Here is a 24,812-nt window from a genome sequence, read left to right as displayed (position 1 = left end):
TACAGTATACATGGGGTTAAACTTTGAAGAAAACATGAAGAAAAAGGAAGAAAAATATCTTAATCGTAACGTAACGAGAAAAATATCCTAATCATAACCAAATTGGTATTTTGTTATTAAGAATCTAAGGAACTTCATTGCACTTTACATTGTTTTACAGATTAATGTCTTTGCTGGCTTTTCTTCCTACACAAAGGAACACTGTGCTAATACCTATGCAGTACTGTGTTTTCTTTTAGATAGTAAAATCTGAAAATGGTGTTTAAGTGGTTGGAATTTTCATGCTTTTCTTATGGAAATTCAAATTAACCTAATAATTTAACTACAAATACAATATGGTCTATAATTTTAAAGAGTAAAAATGAAAGATGAATTACTACAGTTCACTTAAATAGAAAATATATATTTGAATATTTGGTTTTATGAGCACAGTTTTCTGGAATCTTTGAGGAAAATGATCTAATCATAAGCATTCTGCGTTTTATTTTTCCTAGGAATGTTGTACTTCAGAGGCTATCTTTGGCTATACTGTAAAGAATATTTTCTAATTCTGAGTTCGATTCTGTAATATTAGTGGATAATACATTAAAGTTTCCCAAGAAAGTGTTTGCTAATATACTGATTTGTTTTAAATGAATAGTTAGAAATCTATACAGAAAATATCAAGAGTAATCTCAGGGTACCTTTTCATTATTAGTCAGGCAAGCTTATTTTTAGACCATTTTCCTTTCATTCATTGGATATAGGATGCGGGATTACAGATGTAATGGTTTTATAAGGTAAAACAGCTGGAGGTCAATTCATGTATCAAGTAGAAATTTTAATAAATCCGAAACACTTCTTGCTTAGGTTCTTTTTGAAAAGATATCTGAAATGCCAGAGTCATTTTCCTGACTTGGTAAGGCATTTAAAATATTTAGTTTACATGATTTATAAACTCTTCTAAAGAGACTCTGTAATTCTTCTAAATATCATATCAGTATCAATTTTCACTTTTCAGAACTGTAAAATTACTCTGAAGGTTTTTTGTCTAAATCTCTGGGAGGTTTTTATTTTACTTTTTCCCCTTATGCCTAGTCTTTCCTTCTCTGCTCTTTAATCTGAATAACCAGATTATTACTTAAAAATTAAAATTTTTAGGTATAACAGTGTGAAAAGTTAGTGAATTTTGTATTTAGGATTTTAAAAAGTTTGTTTTTATTTCTGAATACCAAAAGTGGTTACATGAATAAAATGACAACTTCCTGTAAGGTAAGGATTGCTAAACAATTTATGCCAAAGGAAAAAAGTCCAAATAAAGTCTTCCTTTTAGTAAAGTGACTTAGATCCTAACAAGATTAGGAAAAGGGAAAAACTCATGTTACACTTCTTGAATTTATGTTCCAGTGTGATTTTTATTACATATATATATGTGTATATATACATATATATGTATATATTGTTATAGACAAAGCAAATCCAAAAACCTAGCCTAAATAAGAATTCTTATGCATTATTAAAAGTGGTAGTAATAAAATATGTATTGGTGGTGGAGGAAGAGTCCCACAAGTGCTCAAGATTGACATAACCTTTAACAAAGTGCAAAAACTTTTATTAGAACTACTAAGTCTAGGTTCACAGTTATGTCAGAGCACTTTATGGTGCCCAAATTAGTACAGCTAATTTTTTTTTGTTGAGCTTTGAAATGTCATTTTTCACTAAATGAGTTTAAACAAGTGTTTGAATTATGATGTGAAGCAAGAATTTGTATAGACTTAGGAATCTTTGGCTTGGTAGACTCCCCTTTTCCTAATTAGCATCACTTCACATGCTTTTCAGAATCATTTCTCCCACAGCATGTGTTCCAAGTTCTATTTAGTAATTTTTAAATAATTTCAAAAATAATCTCCCCGTTCAGTTACAGAATTCTAAAGACAGTAAAATACCTTGTAATTTGAGTAACTTTTTTTTTTCTTAAATGAAGTACTTCAGAGCATTTGCCTAATCCTCACAACATTCTTCTGAATTGATACGGAAATCAATAATTATCCTCCTTAAAGAATGGGAAAACTAGCACTGAAAGTTAAGCACCTAGCCCAAGGTCACAGTAACCAAGCTGAACAATCTGGGCGTTCAACTGCTGTTCCAGTGTACTTCTATCATTCGTGTTACTGTGAATAAAACATGGCATTTAAAATTTTATAATGTCATAATACTGAGTCTATACTAGTGGGGCTGCATAATGTTAAATTTTTAAAAGAAAAATTACAAACCCAGTTTTAAGTAGTAAGGGGATTAACTACGGAAGATTTTTTTTTTTTTGAAGATCATTGATGGCAGTACTTGTGAAATAAATTGCCTTACTAACATTTTCCTGTTTTCCTAGAGAGTGCTGATTATAGAAAGTCTACAACAAAGGCTCTAAAGACCCATGGAACAGTAATTGACCATTAAGTTGTCACTGAGCTACACCACAGTAAAAGTCAGACATATTGCATATTGACACACAGAGAGAAGGGTGACAGGAGGTTTCAGTAATGTATGTTAGAAAACTGTTCATTTTTTGCTAATGTTTATCTGAAAATAAGACATATAAAACAAAACAAGGAAGCATTGAGCACTGAGTCTTTTCATGCCCAGTATTCAGAAGTGAAGCTTTTCTTTCCCTTCTGTTAATGATAGTTATTAACAAAGCATTGGTTTTCAGATGGTCCCAATCCTGTGATGAGGCACTTGAAGAGTCTGAAGGTTAGGGCATGTGAAATATGGAGCTGGAAGGAAGCATGCCGCTATTCCATTAGAAGCAAAAGGAAGTGTAGGCCCATAAAATACTTCTTCTTTGCCTTCTCTACTTACATCCACCACCTACAAAAGAAGAGAAGCCTGTTCGTCAAAGATGATTGCTCAAAATAATGCCGTATACACATTAAAGGAGGCCTGCAGTTGAACTCAGTGATGCCGCCATGACCACACATACCTTAGGCATTAGTTTTTTTCCTCACAGTATGGAACCAGAAATTTGTATTAAGGTCCAGGTAAGTGTTCTTATATACATTTATATATTTTTATGTGTCTGCATAATGTAAACAGTTTTTAGGTAGGTATCTTTGTCTTCCTCTAAGAAAAATCTTTTGGCTTTGAACAACACATTATACCAGATGGACCTGACAGATATACACAGAATATTCCATCCAAAAACAGTGGAATAGACATTCGTTTCAAGTGAACATGGAATATTCTCTAGGATAGATCACGTTAGGCCACAGAACAAATCTCAATAAATTTAAGAAGACTGAAATCATACAAAGCATCTTTTCATACCACAAGAGTACCTAGAAATAATTTATAAGAACTGGAAAAAAATGCAAACACATAGACTCAAGGAAAATCAAAGAAATCAAAAAATTCGTGGAGAAAAATGTAGGTGAAAACATTATAGTACAAAATCTTCAGGACACAGCAAAGCAGTTCTAACAGGGAAGTTTATAACAGCCTCAAACAAAAATCTCAACCTAACCTTATACCTAAAGGATCTAGAAAAAGAACAAAGGTAGTAAAAGGAAGGATAGAATAAAGATTAGAGTGGAAATAAACTTAAAAAAAGAAAAATCAATAAGGATTGATTAATGAAGAGAAACCTTTATCCAGACACATGAAGACCCAAATCAGAAATGAAGGAAGAAAAATAACTTGACACCACAGAAATACAAAGGGTTGCAAGAAACGACTCTGAAAAATTATGTGCCAACAAATTGGGACAACTTAGAAGTGGATAAATTCCTAGAAACATACAATCTTCTAAAGCTAAATCAGAAAGAAATAGAAAATATGGCCTGATTACCCATTCAATTTCATTACTAGTAATCAAACAGCTACCAACAAAAGTCCAGGACCCATATGACTTCATAGGTAAATTCAACAAAGATTTAAAGTGTTGATACCTGTTCTCAAACTACAGTGAAACCTTGGATTGCGAGTAACTTGTTCTGCAAAACGAGCAGACATTTCTAATAAATTTTAACTTGATAAACAAGTGATGTCTTGTAATACGTGTAGTATGGGATACTGAATGTTACATGATCACAACTGAGCCAATGGTACTTAAAATTCACTTTGATATACAAGCACTTTGGATTACAAGCATGCTTCTGGAATGAATTATGCTTGCAAAACAAGGTTTTACTGGATTCCAAAAAATAGAAGAGGAAGGAAAATTTCCAAATATATTCTACAAGGCCAGCTTTACCCTGATACCAAAACCAGACACTATCAAAAAGACCAAAACAAAACAAAACCACCTTACAGGCCAGTATATCTGATGAACATACATGCAAAAAATGCTGAACAAATATTAGCAAACTAAATACGTTAAAAAATACATCATTGGGGCGCCTGGGTGGCGCAGTTGGTTAAGCGTCCGACTTCAGCCAGGTCACGATCTCGCGGTCCATGAGTTCGAGCCCCGCGTCGGGCTCTGGGCTGATGGCTCAGAGCCTGGAGCCTGTTTCCGGTTCTGTGTCTCCCTCTCTCTCTGCCCCTCCCCCATTCATGCTCTGTCTCTCTCTGTCCCAAAAATAAATAAACGTTGAAAAAAAAAATTAAAAAAAAAAATACATCATTTACCTCGATCAAGTGAGATTTATTCCAGGAATAAAAAGCGTGTCAATATTCACAAATAGGTTAATGTGATATATTAATAAGAGTAATAACTAAAAACCATATGGTCACGTCAGTAGATACAGAAAAAGCATTTGACAAAATGCAACATCCATTCATGATAAAAACTCAACAAAGTGTGTTTAGAGAGAACATACCATAACACCAACCATATATGAAAAACCCACAGCCAACATCATACTGAAAGGTTTCCCTCTAAAGACCAGGAACAAGACAAGAAGATCCACTCTTACCATTTTAATTCAAAATAATGACATCCTAGCTGCAGCAATCAAACAAGAAGGAGGAAAGTATCCAAACTGGTAAGAAGATAAACTTACCACTATTGGCCAATGACATGTGCGTGTGTGTGTGTGTAAAACCCGAAACACTCCACCAAAGAAGAGATGAATGAATTCAGTAAAGTTGCAGGATACATTTCTGTATGTTAATTTTGTATTACATTTCTATACACTAATAAGTAGCAGAAAGAGAAATTAAGAGAACAGTTCCATTGGAGAGTAGTCCAAGATGACCACTTAGGAAGAGTATGAACTCACCTCCTCCACAGACACACCAAATAATAAACCTATTGTAGAGCAATTCCTTCTGAAGAAGTGAGAGCTGACTGAACAGCCTCTGCACAAAAGATCACATAACTGTAAGATGGAGTCTTGTTACTAAAGAGAACCCACAGTCCCAACACTGAAGAGCAGTGGAGAGGGATAGTACTAAGGGACTGTAATGCACCCACCCTGGGGCACAGAAAGAAAGCTACAAATTAAAAGCAACTAGAATATAAAGGATCCAGCCCTACCACCACCAAGCAACAGGACAGCAGCTAGAACTCTGGATTGGAGATGCTGGTGAACAGATCTGTTTTATGTTCCCTCTCCATCATGACAGCATGGACAGGAATAGTGTCCAGGCACTCTAGCCAGCCTATTGACTCTGAACCCCTGGCCTCTACCCCACACCAGACTGAGCCATCCAATTAGGTCAGCCTCCAGCACACCACACACCAAGACACCCCTTCTCAGGGCTCACTACAGCTACAGCCACCTTACTTACCAAGGTGACACAGGCACAAAGCACTATGGCACACTCCAGGCACACATTATTTTAGCTCCTAATGTCTTGCTATGTATGACACCCCCAACTCAAGAGAGATCCAGTACTATACCTGAACAGAGCATCTCAAGAACCCCAAGTCTGCACCCTGTCTTAGCTATAGCCACCTCACCAGGGCATACCCTGCACCAAACACCATGAGTTTTTGTGCACATGGCTAGCCCACACTAGCCATGGGTCTAGTTGCCCTATCACAGCACTCTATGAACAGCATTTGAGGAGACTCCAGCCTGCACCCAGTTCAACTACAGCTCTCCTGTCAAGGCACCACTGTATGGAGTGCCCCAGGATGCCCTGGACCACACTACACCTTGGCTCCAGCTACCCCGCCAGGGTAGCCCCTGCACAGGATGCCCAAGACACTCCAGCCTGCAGCCCTCTTCACCTTCATCTAATCTGCCATGGTGCCCTCCATGCAGAGAACACCAGTACACCCCAGCTTGCATCTGCTTTGGCTTAAGCTATCTTCCAGGGTGCCCATAGAGTGGAGAGCCCCAGAATAACCTGGCTAGCACCAACTTTAGTTTCAGCTGTCTTGCTGGGGCACCCTCTGCATCGAGAGATAGGAATACCCTGACCCATGCCCATTTCAGCTACAGTCATCTCATCAGGGAAGCCCCAGCAGGGAGTGCCTCAGGACCACCAAGCTCATGCCAGCCACAACTCTAACCACCCAGTCACTAAACACAGTCCACACAGGGGATGATCATACACAAGACTCTTCCATCAATTTTAGAAGTAACTCATAAGAACAAAAAGGCAATGTAAGGAGATAAATGAATATGCTCCAAATAAAAGAACATGACAAGTCCTCAGAAAATGAACTAGATAAAATGGAAATAACCAATCTACCTAACAAAGAGCTCAAAGTAATGGTTATAAAGAAGCTCACCAGACTGAAGAGTGGAAGTGACAGTGAAAATGTCAACAGAAAAAATATTAAAAAGAACCAATCAGGGGCGCCTGGGTGGCTCAGTCGGTTAAGGGTCTGACTTCAGCTCAGGTCATGATCTCACAGCTTATGGGTTTGAGCCCTGCATCAGGCTCTGTGCTGATGGCTCAGAGCCTGGAGCCTGCTTTGGATTCTGTGTGTGTCTCTCTCTCTGCCCCTCCCCTGCTCACACTCTCTCTCAAAATAAACATTAAAAAAAAAAAGTTGAGAATACAATAACTGAATGAAATATACACTAGAAGGAATCAACAGTCTTTTTTTTAAGTTATTAATTTTGAGAGAGAGCAGGGGACAGGATCCAAAGCAGGCTCTGCACTGACAGCAAACTCATGAACCATGAGATTATGACCTGAGCTGAAGTTGGGATGCTTAAATGACTGAGCCACCCAGGTGCCCCTCAACAGTATCTTTAAAATGACACATTAGGTCCAGCTGGTATAAGAGATATATATGGAACATTCCATCCAAAAACAAAAGATTACAGATTCTTTTCAAGTGCACATGGGACATTCTTCAGAATAGATCATAGGTTAAACCATAATACAAGACTCAATAAATTTAAGAAGATTGAAATCGTATCATGCATCTTTTCTGATCACAATAGTATGACACTAGAAATCAGTAACAAAAAAAACAAAAATGGAAAACACAAACATGGAAGTTAAATAAAATTCTACCACATAAGCAATGGGTCCATGAAGTACACACTGAGAAAATGTTAAAAATACTTGGAGACTAACGTAAATGAAAACACAAGTCAAAAATCTAGAACCATTTTCACTGTGTCCCAAAGAGGGAAATGTATAGTGACATAGGACTACCTCAAGAAATAAAAATTCTGGAATACCTGGGTGGCTTGGTTAAGTGTCTGACTTTGGCTCAGGTCATGATCTGAGGTTCATGAGTTCAAGCCCTGCATCGGGCTCTGTGCTGACAGCTCAGAGCCTGGAACCAGCTTCAGATTCTGTGTCTCCCTCTCTCTCTCTCTGCCCCTCCCCCACTCACACTCTGTCTCTCAAAAAATGAATAAACATGTTTTAAAAATTTTAATAAAAAATAAGAAACATCTCAATCTAAACTTACATCTAAAGGAACTAGAAAAAGAAGCGCAAAGTCCAAGATTAGTACAAGGGTACAAGGAAAGAAATAATAAAGATCATAGCATGGATAAATGAAATGGAGACAAAGAAAAAAATAGAAAAGATCAACAAAACCAAGAGCTAGTTCTTGAAGAGATAAACAAAATTGACAGAAAATTAGACCTATCAAGAAAAAAGGAAAGGAGACACAAATAAATAGAATGAGAAACGAAAGAGAAGTAGAGGTGCCTGGGTGGTTCAGTTGGTTGAGCATCCAACTTTGGTTCAGGTCATGATCTCATGGTTCGTGAGTTTGAGCCAGTGTCACGCTCTCTGCTGTCAGCACAGAGCCTGCTTCAGATCCTCTGCTCCTCTCTCTTATCCCCTCTCCCCTGCTGAGTCTGTCTTAAACTTTAAATAAAAGAAATAAAAGTAGTAAGAAAACAGACACCACAGAAATAAAAAGAATTATAAGAGAATACTATGAAAATTATACAAAAACTAGACAGCCTAGAAGAAATGGATAATTCCTAGAAACACAGAATCTTCCAAAACCAAATCACAAAGAAACAGAAAATCTGAACAGACCATTTATGAAAATTGAATCAGTAATGAAAAAACTCCTAAAAAAACAAAAGTCCAAGACCAGATGGATTCACAGGTGAATTCCACCACACATTTTAAGAACAGTTAATACTTATTCTCAAACTATTTCAAAAAAATAAACGTGGAAGGAAAGCTTCCAAATATAGTCTATAAGACCAGCATTGCACTATTACCAAAATCAAAGATACTATAAAGAAACCTACAGGCCAATAACCCTGAACATAGATGCAAAAATCATCAACAAAAGATTAGCACACTGCATTCAACAATATATTAAAAGAATCACAAAAATTAAGTGGGATTTATTGAAAGGATGCAAGTATGGTTCAATATTTACAAATCAATCAACCTGATATCACATTAAAAAATGGTAACTATTATGATCATCTCAATAGATGCAGAAAAAGCATTTGGCAAAATTCATCTATTTCTGATTTTTTAAATTCTCAATATAGTGGGATTAGAGGGAACATATCTCAATATACCAAAGGACAATATGAAAACCCACAGCTAACATTTTAGTCCATGAGGATGAACGGTTTTTCTGCTATGATCAGGAATAAAACAAAGATGTTCACTCTTGCCACTTTTATTCAGCATAGTGCTGGAAGTCCTAGCCATAGCAATCAGACAGGAGAAAGAAATAAAGGCATCCAAATTGGTAAGGAAGAAGTTAAGCTATCACTATTTGCCGATAATATAATGCTATACCATAGAAAACCCTAAAGACTCCACCTAACACTGTTAGGAGTAGTAAATGAATTCACTAAAGTTGCAGGATACAAAATTAATACTCAAAAATGAGTTGCATATCTATACACTAATAATGAAGTGGCAGAAAGAGAAATTAAGAAAATAGTTTGAGTTATAATTATACCAAAAGGAATAAAACATCTAGTAGTAAACTTAACCAAGGATTTGAAAAGATCTGTATGCTGAAAACTGTACAACATTGATGAAAGAGAATAAGGACAACATAAACAAGTGGAAAAATATACTGTGTTCATGTACTGGGAGAATCTATAGCAGTCTACAGATTCAATGCATTTTCTATCAAAATACCAATAGCATTTTTGCCAGAACAAGAACAAATAATCCTAAAATTTTTAAGAAACCACAAAAGACCCCAAATAGCCAAGGAAATTTGAGATTGAAGAACAAAGCTGATGGTATCACAAAGCAACATTTTAAGATATACTATAAAGCTGTAGTAATCAAAACAGTATGCTACTGGCACAAAAACAGACACAGAGATGAATGGAACAGAAACAGAGCCCAGATACACACCCACACGTATATGGTCAGTTAATCTACTACAACACAAGATGCAAAATATAGAGTTGGGAGAAGACGGTCTCTTCAATAAGTGTGTTGGGAAAACTGGACAACTCCCTGCAAAAGAATGAAATAGGACTCTTTCTTACAGCATACACAAAAACAAACACAAAATGCATTAAAGACCTTCATGGGAGACATGAAACTGTAAAACTCCTAGAAGAAAACAGGCAGTAATCTCTCTGGCTGTGACCTTTGCAACATTGTCCTGAGGCAACGGAAACAAAACCAAAAATGAACTATTGGGACTAAGGAAAAAAAAAAGCTTTTTGCACAGCAAAGTATACCATCAACAAAGCAAAAAATGGCAACCTACGGAATCAAAGAAGATATTTGCAAACAATATATGATAAGGAGTTAATATCCAAAATATGTAAAGAACTTATACAACTCAATACCAAGAGAAACGATCTGATTAAAATGATGGTCAGAGGACCTGAACAGACATTCTTCCTAAGAAGACATACAGATGGCAAGCACATGAAAAGAAGCTCAACACCACTAATCATCAGATGCAAATCAAAACCACAATGAGCTATTACTTCACACTACTCAGAATGGCTATTATCAAAAAGATTAGAACTTCAAGTGCTGGTGAGGATGTGGAGAAAAGGGGACTCTTGTGCACTACTGGTGGAAATGTAAATTCATGCAGCCACTGTGGAACACAGTATAGAGGTTCCTCAAAAACTTAACAGAAATACCATAAGATCCAGTAATTCCAATACTGGGTATTTATCCAGAGAATACAAAAACACCAATGCAGAAAGATACTTACACCTCTATGTTTATTGAAGCATTATTTACAATAGCCAAGATATGGAAGCAACACAGTGCCCATCAATAGATGAATGAATGAAAAAGTGGTATGTATATACAATGGAACATTACTTAGCCTAAAAAGATCTTCTGATCTGGAGAAACATGGATGGACCAAGAGGATATTATGCTAAGTGAAATAAGTTAGAGAAACACAAATATCATATGATTTCACTTATATGTGGAATCTCAAAAAGGAACAAAAAACAGTAACAGACCCATAAATACAGAGAAAAAATGGTTGGTTGTCAGAGGGGTGGGGGTGGGACAGGAGCAAAATGAGTGAAGAGGAGTGGGAGATACAGGCTTTAGGTGATGGAATAAATAAATCACAGGGGTAAAATGTACATCATAGAGAATATAGTCAATGGTATTATAATAGCATTGTATAGTGACAGATGATAGCTACACCCATGGTGACCATAGCATAATGTGTAAGTTTGTTGAATCACTATGTTAACTGTATGTCAGCAATACTTCAATAAAAAAGGAAGAAAATCCCATTTATAACTGCACCAAAGAGGATAAGAAACCTAAGAATAAATTTAAGAAGGTGAAAGACCTATACTCTGTACTCATCTATAAAATATTAATGGAAGAAACTGAAGATAAGACAAATGGATAGATCTACCATATTCACAGACTGAAAAAATATTGTTAAAATGTCCATACTACCCAAAGTAACCTAGATATTCAATGCAATCCTTATCAGAATATCAGTTGCATTTTTCACAAAACTAGAACAAACATTCCTAAAATTTGTATGGAATCACAAAAGGCCTCAAATGGCCAAAACAATCTTGAGAAAGGAAAATGAAACTCGGGGTACCACAATCCCATATATCAGTTATACTACAAACATATAGTAATTACAACAATATGGTACTGGCAGCATATAGACACATAGATCAATGGAATAGAATAGAAAGCTTAGAAATAAACCCATGCTTATACGATCAATTAATCTACAACAAAGGAGGCAAGACAAACAATGTGGAAAAGACAATCTATACAATAAATGGTGTTGGGAAAACAGCTACATGCAAAAGAATGAAACTGGACTACTTTCTTATACCACACACAAAAATAAACTTGAAATTCATTAAAGACCTAAATGTGAAGCTTGAGACCATTAAAATCCTTAAAAAAAAAAACATAGGAATAATCTCTTGGACATCAGTCTCAGCCATGTATTTATGACTAGGTCTCCTCAAGCAAGGGAAACAAAGGCAAAAGTAAACTATTAGAATGACATCAAAATAAAAAGCTTTTTACAGTGAAGGAAATTATCAACAAAATGAAAAGGCAACCTCCTGAATGGGAAAAGATATTTGCAAATGATATGTCTGATAAGGGGTTGATATCCAAAATATATAAAGAACTTATATAACTCAATACCAAAAGAACAATCAGATTTAAAATTGGGCAGAGGACATGAAGAGACATTTTTCTGAAGAACACAGAGAGACTGCAACACACATACTCCTTAATATCATTAATCATCAGGGAAATGCAAATCAAAGCCACAATGAGATATCACTTCACACCAGTCAAAATGGCTAGCATTAAAAATCTAAGTGGGGTGCCTGGGTGGCTTAGTTGGTTAGGCATCTGGATTCCACTCAGGTCATGATCTCGCGGTTCACAAGTTTGAGCCCCGCATCAGGCTATGTGTTGACAGCTCAGAGCCTGGAGCCTGCTTCAGATTTTGTGCCTCACTCACTCTCTCTCTGCCCCTCCCTTGCTCACACTCTGTCTCTCTAAAAAATAAATAGGCATTAAAAAAACCTATTTTAAAAAATCTAATAAGTTTTGGCGAGCATGTGCAAAAGAAGTAAGACTTCACTGATGGTGGAACTGAAAATTGGTGCAGCCACTGTGGAGAACATTATGGAGGTTCCTCAAAAAATTAAAAATAGAAATACCATGTGATATAATAATTCTACTACTGGGTATTGACCCAAAGAATGTGAAAACAATTGAAAAGATATATGCACTCCTATATTTATTGCAACATAGTTTACAATAGCCAAAATATGGAAGCATATAGGTGTCCACTGATATAGGAATTGGTAAAGAAGATGCAATTATACACACAACAATGGAATAGTACTCAGACATAATAACGAATGAGATCTTGCCATTTGAGACATTGGTGGACCAATAGAGTATTTTGCTAACTAAGTCTGACAGAAACACAAATACCATATGATTTCATTATATGTGGAATCTAAAACAAACTACAACAGCAAAAACACATGAACAACCAAGAAAAACAGACTCTTAAGTACAGAGAACAAACTGCCAGAACAGTTTTCCAGAACAGAGGTGGGTTAGGGGAACAGGTGAAAATGACAAAAGGGCTTAAGAGGTACAGATTTCTAGTTACAAAGTAAGTCATGGAGATGAAAAATATAGCATAGGGCATACAGTCAGTAAATATTGTAGTAACATTATATGGTGACAAATGGTAAATACAGCCATCATGGGGTTAGGTACAAAATCAATATGCATTATACCTGAAACTAATACAGCATGTGAATTTGAATTGAAAAAATTTAACTCATACTACTTAAATAACTTGCCAAAACTAGTTAGTAAATGTTGTCATATGTTGGTTCACAAATACTCATCTGTAAAATGAAAAAACTATTGACCTTGCAGCTTTGTTCTGAAAACTGGTGACATCTAGCTTAGTGTCTAGCACCTAGAATATTATAACTTAGTAGCAGATTCAAAAATCAGTTGAGTCTGGATATATTTCCCCAGTTATTTCCCTTTAAGCTGGAGTTCCATCTCTGTCATTATATGGAAGTCTGTTATTTTGAACCTGCTGTCACCTCACTGAATCTGGCTTAGTTTTAATACAAGTCTTCTTCACTTTACAATGGGGTTATGTTCCCAAAAACCCATCATAAATTGAAAATATCGTAAGTAAAAAATGCATTTACTACACCTCACCTACCAAATATAGCTTAACCTAGCCTAACTTAACTGTGCTCAAAGCACTCACATTAGCCTAAGATTGGGGAAAATTATAAAACACAAAGCCTATTTTATAATACAGTGTTAAGTATCATATGTAATTTACTGAATACTATACTGGAAGTGGAAAACAATGGTTATGTGTACAGAATGATGGTAAGTATATTGGTTGTTTACCCTCGTAATTACCGGACAGTGGCAGAGAAAGCCATTCTGCCACTGTCCTGCATCATGATCATATCATACTGTATATCACTGGCCTAGAAAAAAAATCAAAATCCAAAATTCAAAGTATGGTTTCTACTCAATGGGTATTGCTGTTGCACCACTGTAAAGTTGAAAAATTGTAAATCAAACCATTTTAGGTCAGGAGCCATATGTGTACTGGAAAAATTCTTTCTTGAAGAAAGCTGGTCATATCCTACTTGTCAAATCTATCAGTCTCTTTCTAGCCCTCAATCTTCTTAATCTCTCTTCGTTTGACCTTCCACTAACCTCATTTAAAACCTTTCATCCTTTAGATTCCTTGATTTTCAAAAGAAAATGTTCGCAATTGACATTGTCCTATTGCTATCCACCTTTGGTCCCCTTTTCTGCACCTGCATCATAAGTGTACGCGTGCCTTAATATCCCAACCACAGACCTCTTGGTACTCTTCTTCAATATCTTGTCCACTCCTGCCTTCATCTATTATGTGAGTGGATAATTTTTAAACCTTTAACTGCTATAATGCATTCTAAAATGAAAGAAGCCCTTGAGATTTGGGGATCCAAGTTCATATAGGAGGAAATCACTAAGGCCTAAAATAAAAGAAAGATCAAACTTTTAGCTATTTTTCCCCCAAATGGACATTTAGCTATTTCATCCCATCTGTTGAACAAAATATCTCTACTAATTTAAAATATTTATTCTATATGCTACATATAAACTTTTGTTGTTCTCTTTAGGTGATTTGTGCATCTTCCTGCAATACTACATTTACAGTTCTTTTGACTGAGTAGGGCAAGTCTCATTCAATGTTCAAAAACTTATTTTTACACCTTTGACTTTCCTAGAGAAACTTCAAGGTCGACTTGACAAGTATTATTGCCCCACCCTGCAAGAAAAAGGAAAATCCCAATGGGATTCTGATTAGTATTTCATTAAATACAGAAAGCAGAGATCTTTCACTATTTACCTTAATTATATAAGGTTAAGTATTGTCTTCAATGTATAGAGAAGAAAATAGATACAGAGAAAGTTCAATGACTTGCTCAAGGTCACGCAGTAAGTGGTAGAGCCAATCATGAGCTCATACTTGTAACCAAAGAGAGAACAAAGATTTTGTGCCATTTTCAATATTCCCTCCACAACTAAATACATTTTTAGAAGACAAAATATCAGTTGAGGTCATCATCCAGAGAGTTTTGTCTGGTTCCCTGGGCCAACAGAGACTGCATATGTTAAACAGATGTAATTTATTTAATCTCTGAGAAGGGAAAAGAAGTTTTGGCAGTACTTCTCCAAAACACTCCCCTGTAAACTGGCAGAAAGAAGGCGTCTGGGAGAAGGAGGTGCCAGTTTGGCTGCATATCCTCCAGCCAAAAGGAAGTAATTGTAAATGAAGAGCAGTGGAGGTGATCTGGAAATACTGACTAATCACTTGCACACTTACGCAGCTGCTCTCTTATATGCTGCTCATCATCCACAGCACATTAGGTTAGAATCAACCTCTGTGCCAGATGATTCTTAGACACCCACTAAATAAACAAGAACACTTTCCTTATGCATCTATCCTTAGTATTTTCCATGAGTTAGTATTACTAACAAGTCCAAATCTCAATCTTTAAACAAGCATTAATTTAAGACCATCTCAGTTTTTCTCTTTTTTGGGTTGCTCTTGTAATGGATCGAATAGTCTATGCTAAGTCAAGTAGTAAAATAAAATAAAATGGAATACTTTCTCAGTATCTGACATGCTTCATGCCTATGTAGCTGAATCCCACAAGTGACAAAGAAGCTTTGATTAGAGTTCAGAAGGGCCAGCCTAAAGAGACAGGTTATTTTCTGGTATTTTCAAGGGCAATAAATGACTTTAGTCTTTCTGGATGTCAAAGGACTAATCTCTGAGCTATTTAAGTATGACCTTCATTAATCTCAGTCAGCCATGCCCTTAGAATCCAAGGATTATATATATATATATATATATATATATATATATATATATATATGTGTGTGTGTGTGTGTGTGTGAGTGACTAATGCAAAATTTAAACTTTGATATTTTTATCATATGTACTATTTTCACCTCATTTTCCTGTATTTTTCAACCTGCTGATTTGTACTTAGGAATTTCTACTGTCTAATCATCATCTCATAAACACTATTCCACTCTCTCATCTAATTCTCTGTTGGATATTCTTCCAGCAAGTAGTAAAGAAGCAACTTGTGTATGAACGTATAAGCAGCCTCTCCAACCATCAATATATTACTGTTATTTAACCAAAATAGTTCCTTGGTCATGCATAAAGTAAGCAAGTATTTGAGACTATGCAACCCCAGTTCAGAATGAACGATAATACAACCTCTAACCAGTTGTCATAAGTAAAATGAAACATGATATATGATGAGTATATAATCCATGAAGACTTCCATTCCAAACATCTCTTTAAGTGACAATCCGAATACTTACATGGACACTTATTACCCATAAATAGTAAAGGCTCTTAAAGGCCTTTATTAAATTTATCTGTTCTGTATAGGACCACTGTGCCAGCCATGGGAATAAACCCACTCAAAATGATTGATTTTGTATATCAAAATGACTACTGGGACACAGAACTAACCATAATGCTGGCTTTTTAAGAAAGCAAGTATATTACGGTTTCTGGGGAAGATAGTGGAGTACAAGGATCCTAGATGCACTTTGTCCCACAGACAAACCTCCAAACCTCTGGGTAAATAACCCAGAAAGTGACCTGAAGATTCTCCACAGATAAATGTAGAGAAAATGGCATGTGGGAGAAGGAAGGGTGGAGACATGGTTGGGAGCCCAACTAACATGTGGACTGTCCGTGGGTGGAAGCAATGCTGTGGGCAGAAGAGGGAAGGCTAGCAGACCCCACACCAGGGACACCAGGCATAGAGGACATAACACTGGAAAGTCGAATCCCCATAACATTTGGCTTTGAAATTCGGAGGAGCTTCAGTTCTTGAGTTCTTAAAATTAATGTGGCTTAACACCTAGAACTTTGAAAACTAGCAGGGTCATATCTAGGAGAGTGGGATGGCAAAAGTAAACTGAGTCTCCACTCTTAACGAGACAGCATAACAGCCCCAGTGAGATACTGTATAGAAGCAGCAGTTTGAAAGATACTTGGGGTACACAGGATAGAGATTTGTTTACTAATATCAGAGCAGGTGCTGGAGGGACAGGGATCTTTGGGAGATTTCTCCAGGTACAACAGGGCTGGCAGGCACCATTTACCTCCCCTGCCCTCCAGCCTAGAAAAATGGACACCTGCAGGAATCAGCGCAGCATTTAGAGTCTCCATCTAGCTTGTTAAGAGCTCTTCCCACCACTACATTCTCCTGCAGACCAGCCCCTACATTCTGGCCTTGGCAGGAGTTTTCCAAAGCAGCAATATATAGACTACCTCCCACAGCAGTACAGTGCAAGTCTTGTTGACTCCTGCATTCTCGCGTGGACCTGCTCCCTCCAGCACACCCTCCCAAAAGTCCATTCAAAGCGTCACCACAATGTGACTGTGCAAGCAACCCTGATAGGGGTCAAAATGACCCCAAAGTGACTCCTGCCCCAGGAGAGAGGAAGAAAAGCACACAAATTCAACTGACTATAGCCCCAGCAGACTGGGGCTGGGGTCAGACATATGGTCTGACTATGAGTCCCACCCACCAACAAAATCTTCTTAGGAAACTACATTAAGGAGAGCACCCTCCAGTTCACTGCTAATGCACTCCGATAAATGCCTGGCCTGATCCACCTCAAGCTCAGGGCAGTCTCAGAGTGGCCCACAAGCAAAACAGAAATGAAATCCTGTCCACATCAGGCAGAGAGCCATTTAAAGTGACTGGACTAAAGGTAAATGTAGCTCAACCACAACAACAGGGCACATACAATACACATAAGAGACATCCCATGAAGTGCCAGGTTCTGGTGAACAAGCAACATAGCGTTACAGGGCACCAGAGAGGCTCTTCAGAAGGCACTATGTCTCAGCATGAGACATAGCTTACTTTCCTAATACATAGAAACAGAGTTAGAAAAATTGAGGAGACAGAAGATTATGTCCCAAAGGAAAGAACAAGACAAAACCACAGCAAGAGACCTAAGTGAAACAGATACAAGTAATATGCCTGATAGAGAACTTAAAGTAATGATCATAAAAATAATTGACTTAAGAAAAGAGTGGAAGACCTCAGTGAGGTCTTCAACAGAGACAGAGTTGAAGAACTCAATAACTGACATTAAAAACATACTAGATGGAATAAATAGTAGACTACAGGAATCAGGAGAACAGTTCAGTGACCTGGAGGCCAGGGTAATGGAAAGCAACCAAGCTGAATAGAAGAGAGAGAAAAAATAATAATGAAAAATGAGAATGAAGAAATGAAGGAACACCATCAAGCTTAATAACATTTACATTACAGGGATCCTAGCAGGAGAAGAGAGAGAAAAGGGGGCAGAAAATTTATTTGAAGAAATAATAGCTGAAAACTTCTCCAATCTGGGGAAGGAAACAAATCTAGATCCAGGAGCCACAGGGAGCCCTCAACAAATTCAACCCAAGGAGGTCCAGAAAAAGGCACATGGTGGGGCACCTGGGTGACTCAGTCAGTTAAGCATCCTGCTCTTGATTTCAACTCCGGTCATGATCTCATAGTTCGTGACTTTGAGCCCCTCATCATACTCTATGCTGACAAGCATGGAGACTGCTTGGGATTCTGTCTCCCTTTCTCTCTCTCTGCTCTTTCCCTCTCGCATGCTCTCTCAAAAATAAACATGTTTTTAAAGGCACATAGTAATTAAAATGGCAAAAAATGGTGATGAAGACAGAATTTTAATATCAGCAAAAGAAAACAGTTATATACAAGGAAAACCCCAAAAGGCTATCAGCTGATTTTTTCAGCAGAAACTCTATAGGCCAGAGGGGAGTGGTATGATATATTCAGTGCTAAAAAAAAAGAAGAAGAAGAAAAACTTCAGCCAAATACACTGTCCAGCAAGGCTATCATTCAGAATAGGAGAGGTGTGAGTCTGAGACAAACAAAAATTAAAAGAATTCATGACCACTAAACCAGCCTTACAAGAAATGTAAAAAGGGACTCTCTGAGTAGAAAGGAAAGACCATAAGCAGGAGTAAAAGCAGGAAGCACAAAAGCAGTAAAATTAAAAATCAGCCAAGGAATTCACAAAATAAAAGGATGTAAATACCATGTACCTAAAATGTAGGGGAGAGAGGAGTAAAAGTTTTGTGCTTTTAAGGTGGGTTCAAACTTAAGCAACCATCAACTTAATATAAACTGCTATATGCATAAGATGTTATATACAAACTGAACAGTAACCACATATCAAAAACCAGTAATATATATGCAAAAAAATAAAGAGAAGGAATCCAAGTATATCACTAAAGAAAGGCAACAAACCATAAGAGAAGAAACCAAAACAAAGGAACAGGGAAGAACTACAAAAACAATAATAAAACAAGTAACAAAATGGCAGTAAGTACATACCTATCAATAATTACTCTGAATGTCAATGGACTAAACACTCCAATCACAAGACAGAGATAATGGAATGGATAAAAAACAAACGCTATTTACATGCTGCCTACAAGGACTTATTTCAGACTTAAAGATACATGCAGACTGAAAGTAAAGGAATGGAAAGGCATTTATCATGTAAATGGAACTAAAAAGAAAGCTGGGATAGCAATATTTATAGGAGACAGAATAAACTTGAAAACAAATTCTGTAACCAAAGACAAAGAATGACCTTACATAATCATAAAGGGACAAGAATTGTAACAATTATAAATATTGATGCACATAAGAGTACCGAAATACATAAAGCAGCTAATTACAAACATAAAGGAAGTAATCAACAGTAATATAGTAAGAGGAGGGCACATTAAAACCCCATTTACACCAATCAGTAGATCATCCAAACAAAATCAACAAAGAAACAGTGGCTTTGAATGACACATTGGATGAGACAGGTCTAACGGACGCATTCAGAACATTCCATCCTAAAACAGCAGAATACACATTTTTTCAAGTGCACAGGGAGAATTCTACAGAACAGATCACATGTTAGGCCACAAAGCAAGTCTCAACAAATTCAAAAATACTTTAGTCATACTATGCATCTTTTCCAACCAGGACACTATAAAACTAGAAATGAACCAAAAGAAAAAATTGAAGGGAACACAAATACATAAAAATTAAATAACATGTTACTAAACAGTGAATGAGACAAGCAGAAATCAAGGAAAAAATCAAAGACACATTGGAGGGATACCTGGCTGGCTCAGCTGGTAAAGCATGCAACTCTAGATCTTGGTGTCGTGAGTTCAAGACCCAGATTGGGTGTACAACTTATTAAAAAAAACAAAGAAAGAAATACATAGAAACAAATGAAAATGATAACACAATGTTCCAAAATCTTTGAGATTCAGCAAATGGTCTTCTAAGAGGAAAGTTTATAGTAATAGAGGCCTACCTCATGAAGTAGGAGAAATCTAAAACAACCTAAGCTTAGACTCCATAGGGGCTAGAAAAAGAAGAATAAAACTCAAAAACAGTACAAGGGGTAAAATACAAAAAGACAAAACAAACAAAAAACAAAAACAGTACAAGGAAATAATAAAGATTAAAACAGAAATAAATACAAATATTCTCAAAGGTTTCTAAAAAATAGAAGGGAACATTCCCAAACTTGTTTTTACAAGGCCAGCATTACCTAAATACCAAAACCACACAAGCACACTAAAGAAAATTACAGGCCAATATCCCTGATGAATATAAAAGCAAAAATCCTGGGGCGCCTGGGTGGCTCAGTTGGTTAAGCATCTGACTTCGGCTCAGGTCATGATCTCACGGTCCGTGGGTTCGAGCCCTGCATCGGGCTCTGTGCTGACAGCTCAGAGCCTGGAGCCTGCTTCCGATTCTGAGTCTCCTTCTCTCTCTCTGACCCTCCCCCGTTCATGCTCTGTCTCTCTCTGTCTCAAAAATAAATAAACATTAAAAACAAATTTAAAAAAAAAAGCAAAAATCCTCAAGAAAATAGTAGCACGCTCAATTCAACAATACATTAAAAGTTTCATATATTGTGTTCAGGTAGGATTTATTCCAGCAATGCAAGGATGGTTCAACACGTGCAAATTAATTAATGTTATACATCACATTAACAAAATGAAGGATACAAAAACTCAAACAATAATCTAATTGATGCAGAAAAAGCATTTCACAAAATTCAGCATTCATTCATAATAAAAAAAAAACTGTGTATATAGGGATCACACCTCAACATAATAAAAGCTATATGACAAGTTTACAGCTAAAATAATTAACAGTGAAAAGCTAAAAGCTTTTTCTCTAAAGTTAAGAACTTGACCAGTATGCTCATTATTGCCACTTTTATTCAACAATGTACTAGAAATCCTAGCCAAAGCAATTACACAAGAAATAAAAGACATCCAAATCAGAAAGGAAGACATAAAACTGTCTTCATTTGCAGACGATGTATTATATAGAAATTCTAATGACTCCAGAAAAAAAAACTGTTAGAGCTAACAAATTCAGTAAAGAGACAAAATACAAAATCAATATACAAAAATCAGTTGTGTTTCTATACACTAATAGCAAACTATCAGAGAAATTAAGAAAGCAATCTCATTTATAATTGCAGCAAAAAGAATAAAATGTCAAGAAATAAAGTGAACCAGGGAGGAGAAAGATCTGTACACCAGAAACTATCAGATATTGATGAAAGAAATTGAAGAAGACACAATTAAATAGATATTCTGTGGCCACTGACTGGGGAAATTAATATTATTAAAATGTCTATACTATTAAAGCAATGTAATCCCTATCTTAATTCCAATGGCATTTTTCACAGAAAAAGAAAAAACAACTCTAAAATCTGTATGGAACCATAAAAGACCCCCAAAAGAGCCAAATCAATCTTAAAGCAGAAGAAAGTCTGAGTCATCACAAATTCTGGTTTCAAATATATTACAAAGTTATGGTAAATACGACAGTATGGTTTAAGTATAAAAATAGACACATAGATCAACAGGACAAAATTTGAGAGCCCAGAAGTAAACCCATATGAGTGTATGTGTGTGTGTGTGTGTGTGTGTGTGTGTACACACACACTCAATTAATTTATGACAAAGGAGCCAAGAATATACAAATGAGAGAAAGAATAGTCTCTTCAATAAAAAGTGTTGGGAAAACTGGACAGACAGAAGCAAAACAATGAAATTAGACCCTTCTCTTTCACCATACTCAAAAATCAACTCAAAATGGATGAAAGACTTGGACATAAGACCCAAAGCCATAAAAGTCTTAGAAGAAAACAGGGAAAACTCCTTGTCATTGGTCTTGGCAATGATTTTTTGGATTTGACACAAAGCAAAGGCAACAAAAGCAAAAATAAATAAGTAGGACCACATGAAATTAAAAAGTTTCTGTACACCAAAGGAAACCATCTGTACATCAAAGGAAAATGAAATGCCAAACTACCAAATGGGAGAATATATTTTAAAATCATATATCTGATAAGGGATTAATATCCAAAACACTATAAAGAACTGCTACAACTCAACAGAGAAAAACAGTCTGATTGAAAAGGAGCAGAAGATCTGAACAGACATTTTTCCAAAGACAACATAAAAATGACGAACAGGTATGTCACAAGGTGCTCAACATCACTGATCATCAGGGAAATGGTAATCAAAACCACAATGAGTTATCACCTCACACCTGTTAAAATGGCTATCATCAACAAGATAAGAAATAACAAGTGTTGGTGAGGATTTGGAGAAGAGGAAACCCTTGTATACTGTTGGTCCAAGTATAAATTGGTACAGTCACTACAAAAAACAGTATGGAGGTGTTCTCAAAAAATTAAAAATGAAACTACCATATGATCCATACCACGTCTGAGTATATATCTGAAGGAAATAAAATCATTAGTTTGAAATGTTATCTGTACCTCCATCTTCACTGAAGCATTATTTACAATCACCAACACATAGAAAAAACCTAAATGTCCATTAATGAATGAATGGATAAGGAAATTGTTATCATATACACATACACATGCAGAACACACACACACACACACACGAATAATATTCAGCCATGAAAAGGAAGGTAATCTGCCATTTGCAACATGGGTGGACCTTATAGTGTTTATGGTAAATAAATCAGACAGGAAAAGATAAATACTGTATGATACCACCTGACAGGGTGGTTAGAAGCAGTCTCTAGGTACCCTAGCTGGCATATTGCCTCAGTGAGCCTTGGGCCCCTAGCCCACACCTGCCCCAGCTCCCTAACCAAGGCGGCCCTAGTGCAGCAAATAAGACATCCTTAGCAAGCACTCACTACAGCTCCAGCCATCACTCCAAATTACTGCAGCAACATTCTTGGTCCAAACCACTTCAACTCCAGATGACTTGCCAGGATACCCCCTGCCCATGCCTCACCTAGGTTTCTGCTGCTCTACTATGATACCCTGTGCAGAATGCCCCAGGCCACCCTAACCACATCTGCCTTGACTCCAGCCACCACCAGGACACCCTCGTGTGGAGCACTCTGGGATACCCTTTCCCCCCATCAGCTTCAACTATACTGCCAAAATATCTTCTGTGCAGAGAGTAATGGGACCCCCCCCAATCCCCCACCCCCACCCAGTATGTACACACTTCAGCCTGAGCTATCATGCCATGTTGGCCTTTGCAGCAAGTCCTGAAAATGCCCTGACCAGGGCATTCAGCTCAGGCCTTCCCAAAGCAGCCCCAGCACAGAATGTCCTGGCACCCCCAGGCCACACTAGCCACAGCTCCATTTCAGTTAGCCAAAGTCACCAGGCACACAGTCTACACAGGGGAAAACCATATACAAGACTATTCCTTTGAGTTTAGGAGAAGTAACTGTTCTGCCTAATTCATAAAAACAAATACAGAAAGTCAATCAAAATGAGGTGACAGGATATGTTCCAAATAAAAAAAAAATAAGACAAAATTTGAGAAAAAGAACTAAATAGAACAGAGATAACCAATTTACCTGACAAAAGAGTTCAAAATAATGGTCCTAAAGATACTCACTGGACTGGGAAAAAGAGTGGATAAACTTAGTGAGAACTTTAATAAAGAGAAAACATAAAAAAAATAACCAATCAGAGTTGAAGAATAACTGAAATGAAATACATACTAGAGGAAATCAATAGTACATCAGTGGATGTAGAATGGGTCAGCATTTTGGAAGACAGGTTAATAGGAAGCACTCAAGATGAGCAGCATAAAGAAAAAAGAATTTTAAAAAGCAAAATTAGGTTAAGAGACCTTCTGAGACACCATCAAGTGAACAAACATTCACTTCATAGGGATCCCAAGGAAGAGAGAGGAAAAGGGGCAGAAATCTTTTTTTTTTTTTTTTTTTTTTTAAGAAACAATAGCTGAAATCTTCCCTAACCTAGGGGGAGAAAATAGATATCTAGGCCCAGGAAGCACAAAAACTTTGAAACAAAATGAACCCAAAGAGATCAACACCAAGACACATAATAATTAAAATGTCAAAGATTAAAGATAAAAAGATAATTTTAAAAACAGCTAGGGAGAAGCAACTATTTATATACATGGAAAACCGCAGGAGGCTATCAGCTGATTTTTCAGCAGAAACTTTATAGTCAAAAGGAAGTGGCAAGATATATTCAAAGTGCTGAAAGGAAAAAGCCTACAACCTAGAATATTCTATCTCTCAAGGTGATCTTTCAAAATTGAGATGAGATAGAGTTTCCCAGACAAATAAAAGTTAAGAGTTCATCACCACAAAACCACCCTTACAAGAAATGTTAAAGGGACTTCTTTAAATGGAAGAGATAATTAGGAGAAAACTATGAAAGCAAAAACTGTGACGAGTGAAAGCAAATACACAGTAAAAGTAGTAGAGCAATCAATCATAAAGCTAGTAGGAAGGTTAAAAGACAAAAGTTATAAAATCAATAATATCCTAAAAATTAGTTAAGGGGACTCACAAAAT

General features: G+C 36.6%; 1 protein-coding gene across 2 annotated transcripts in view; it reads right to left on the bottom strand.

Annotated features, from left to right (window-relative positions):
* Positions 1-9: 9 nt before the first annotated feature.
* The window catches only part of KLHL32 (kelch like family member 32), a 202,231-nt gene continuing 177,428 nt past the window's right edge, over positions 10-24,812 (bottom strand). For both annotated transcript variants that reach the window (XM_032593222.1, XM_032593223.1), the window contains exon 10: positions 10-2,844. In XM_032593222.1, the coding sequence (XP_032449113.1) occupies positions 2,683-2,844 (162 nt within the window). In that variant the 3' untranslated portion in view covers positions 10-2,682. The remainder of the gene's footprint in view (positions 2,845-24,812) is intronic.

The sequence above is a fragment of the Lynx canadensis genome, chromosome B2, assembly GCF_007474595.2.
Source record: "Lynx canadensis isolate LIC74 chromosome B2, mLynCan4.pri.v2, whole genome shotgun sequence".
Lineage (NCBI taxonomy): Eukaryota > Metazoa > Chordata > Mammalia > Carnivora > Felidae > Lynx > Lynx canadensis.
Note: the sequence above shows the minus strand (reverse complement) of the source record. Positions and strands in the feature narration are given on the sequence as shown.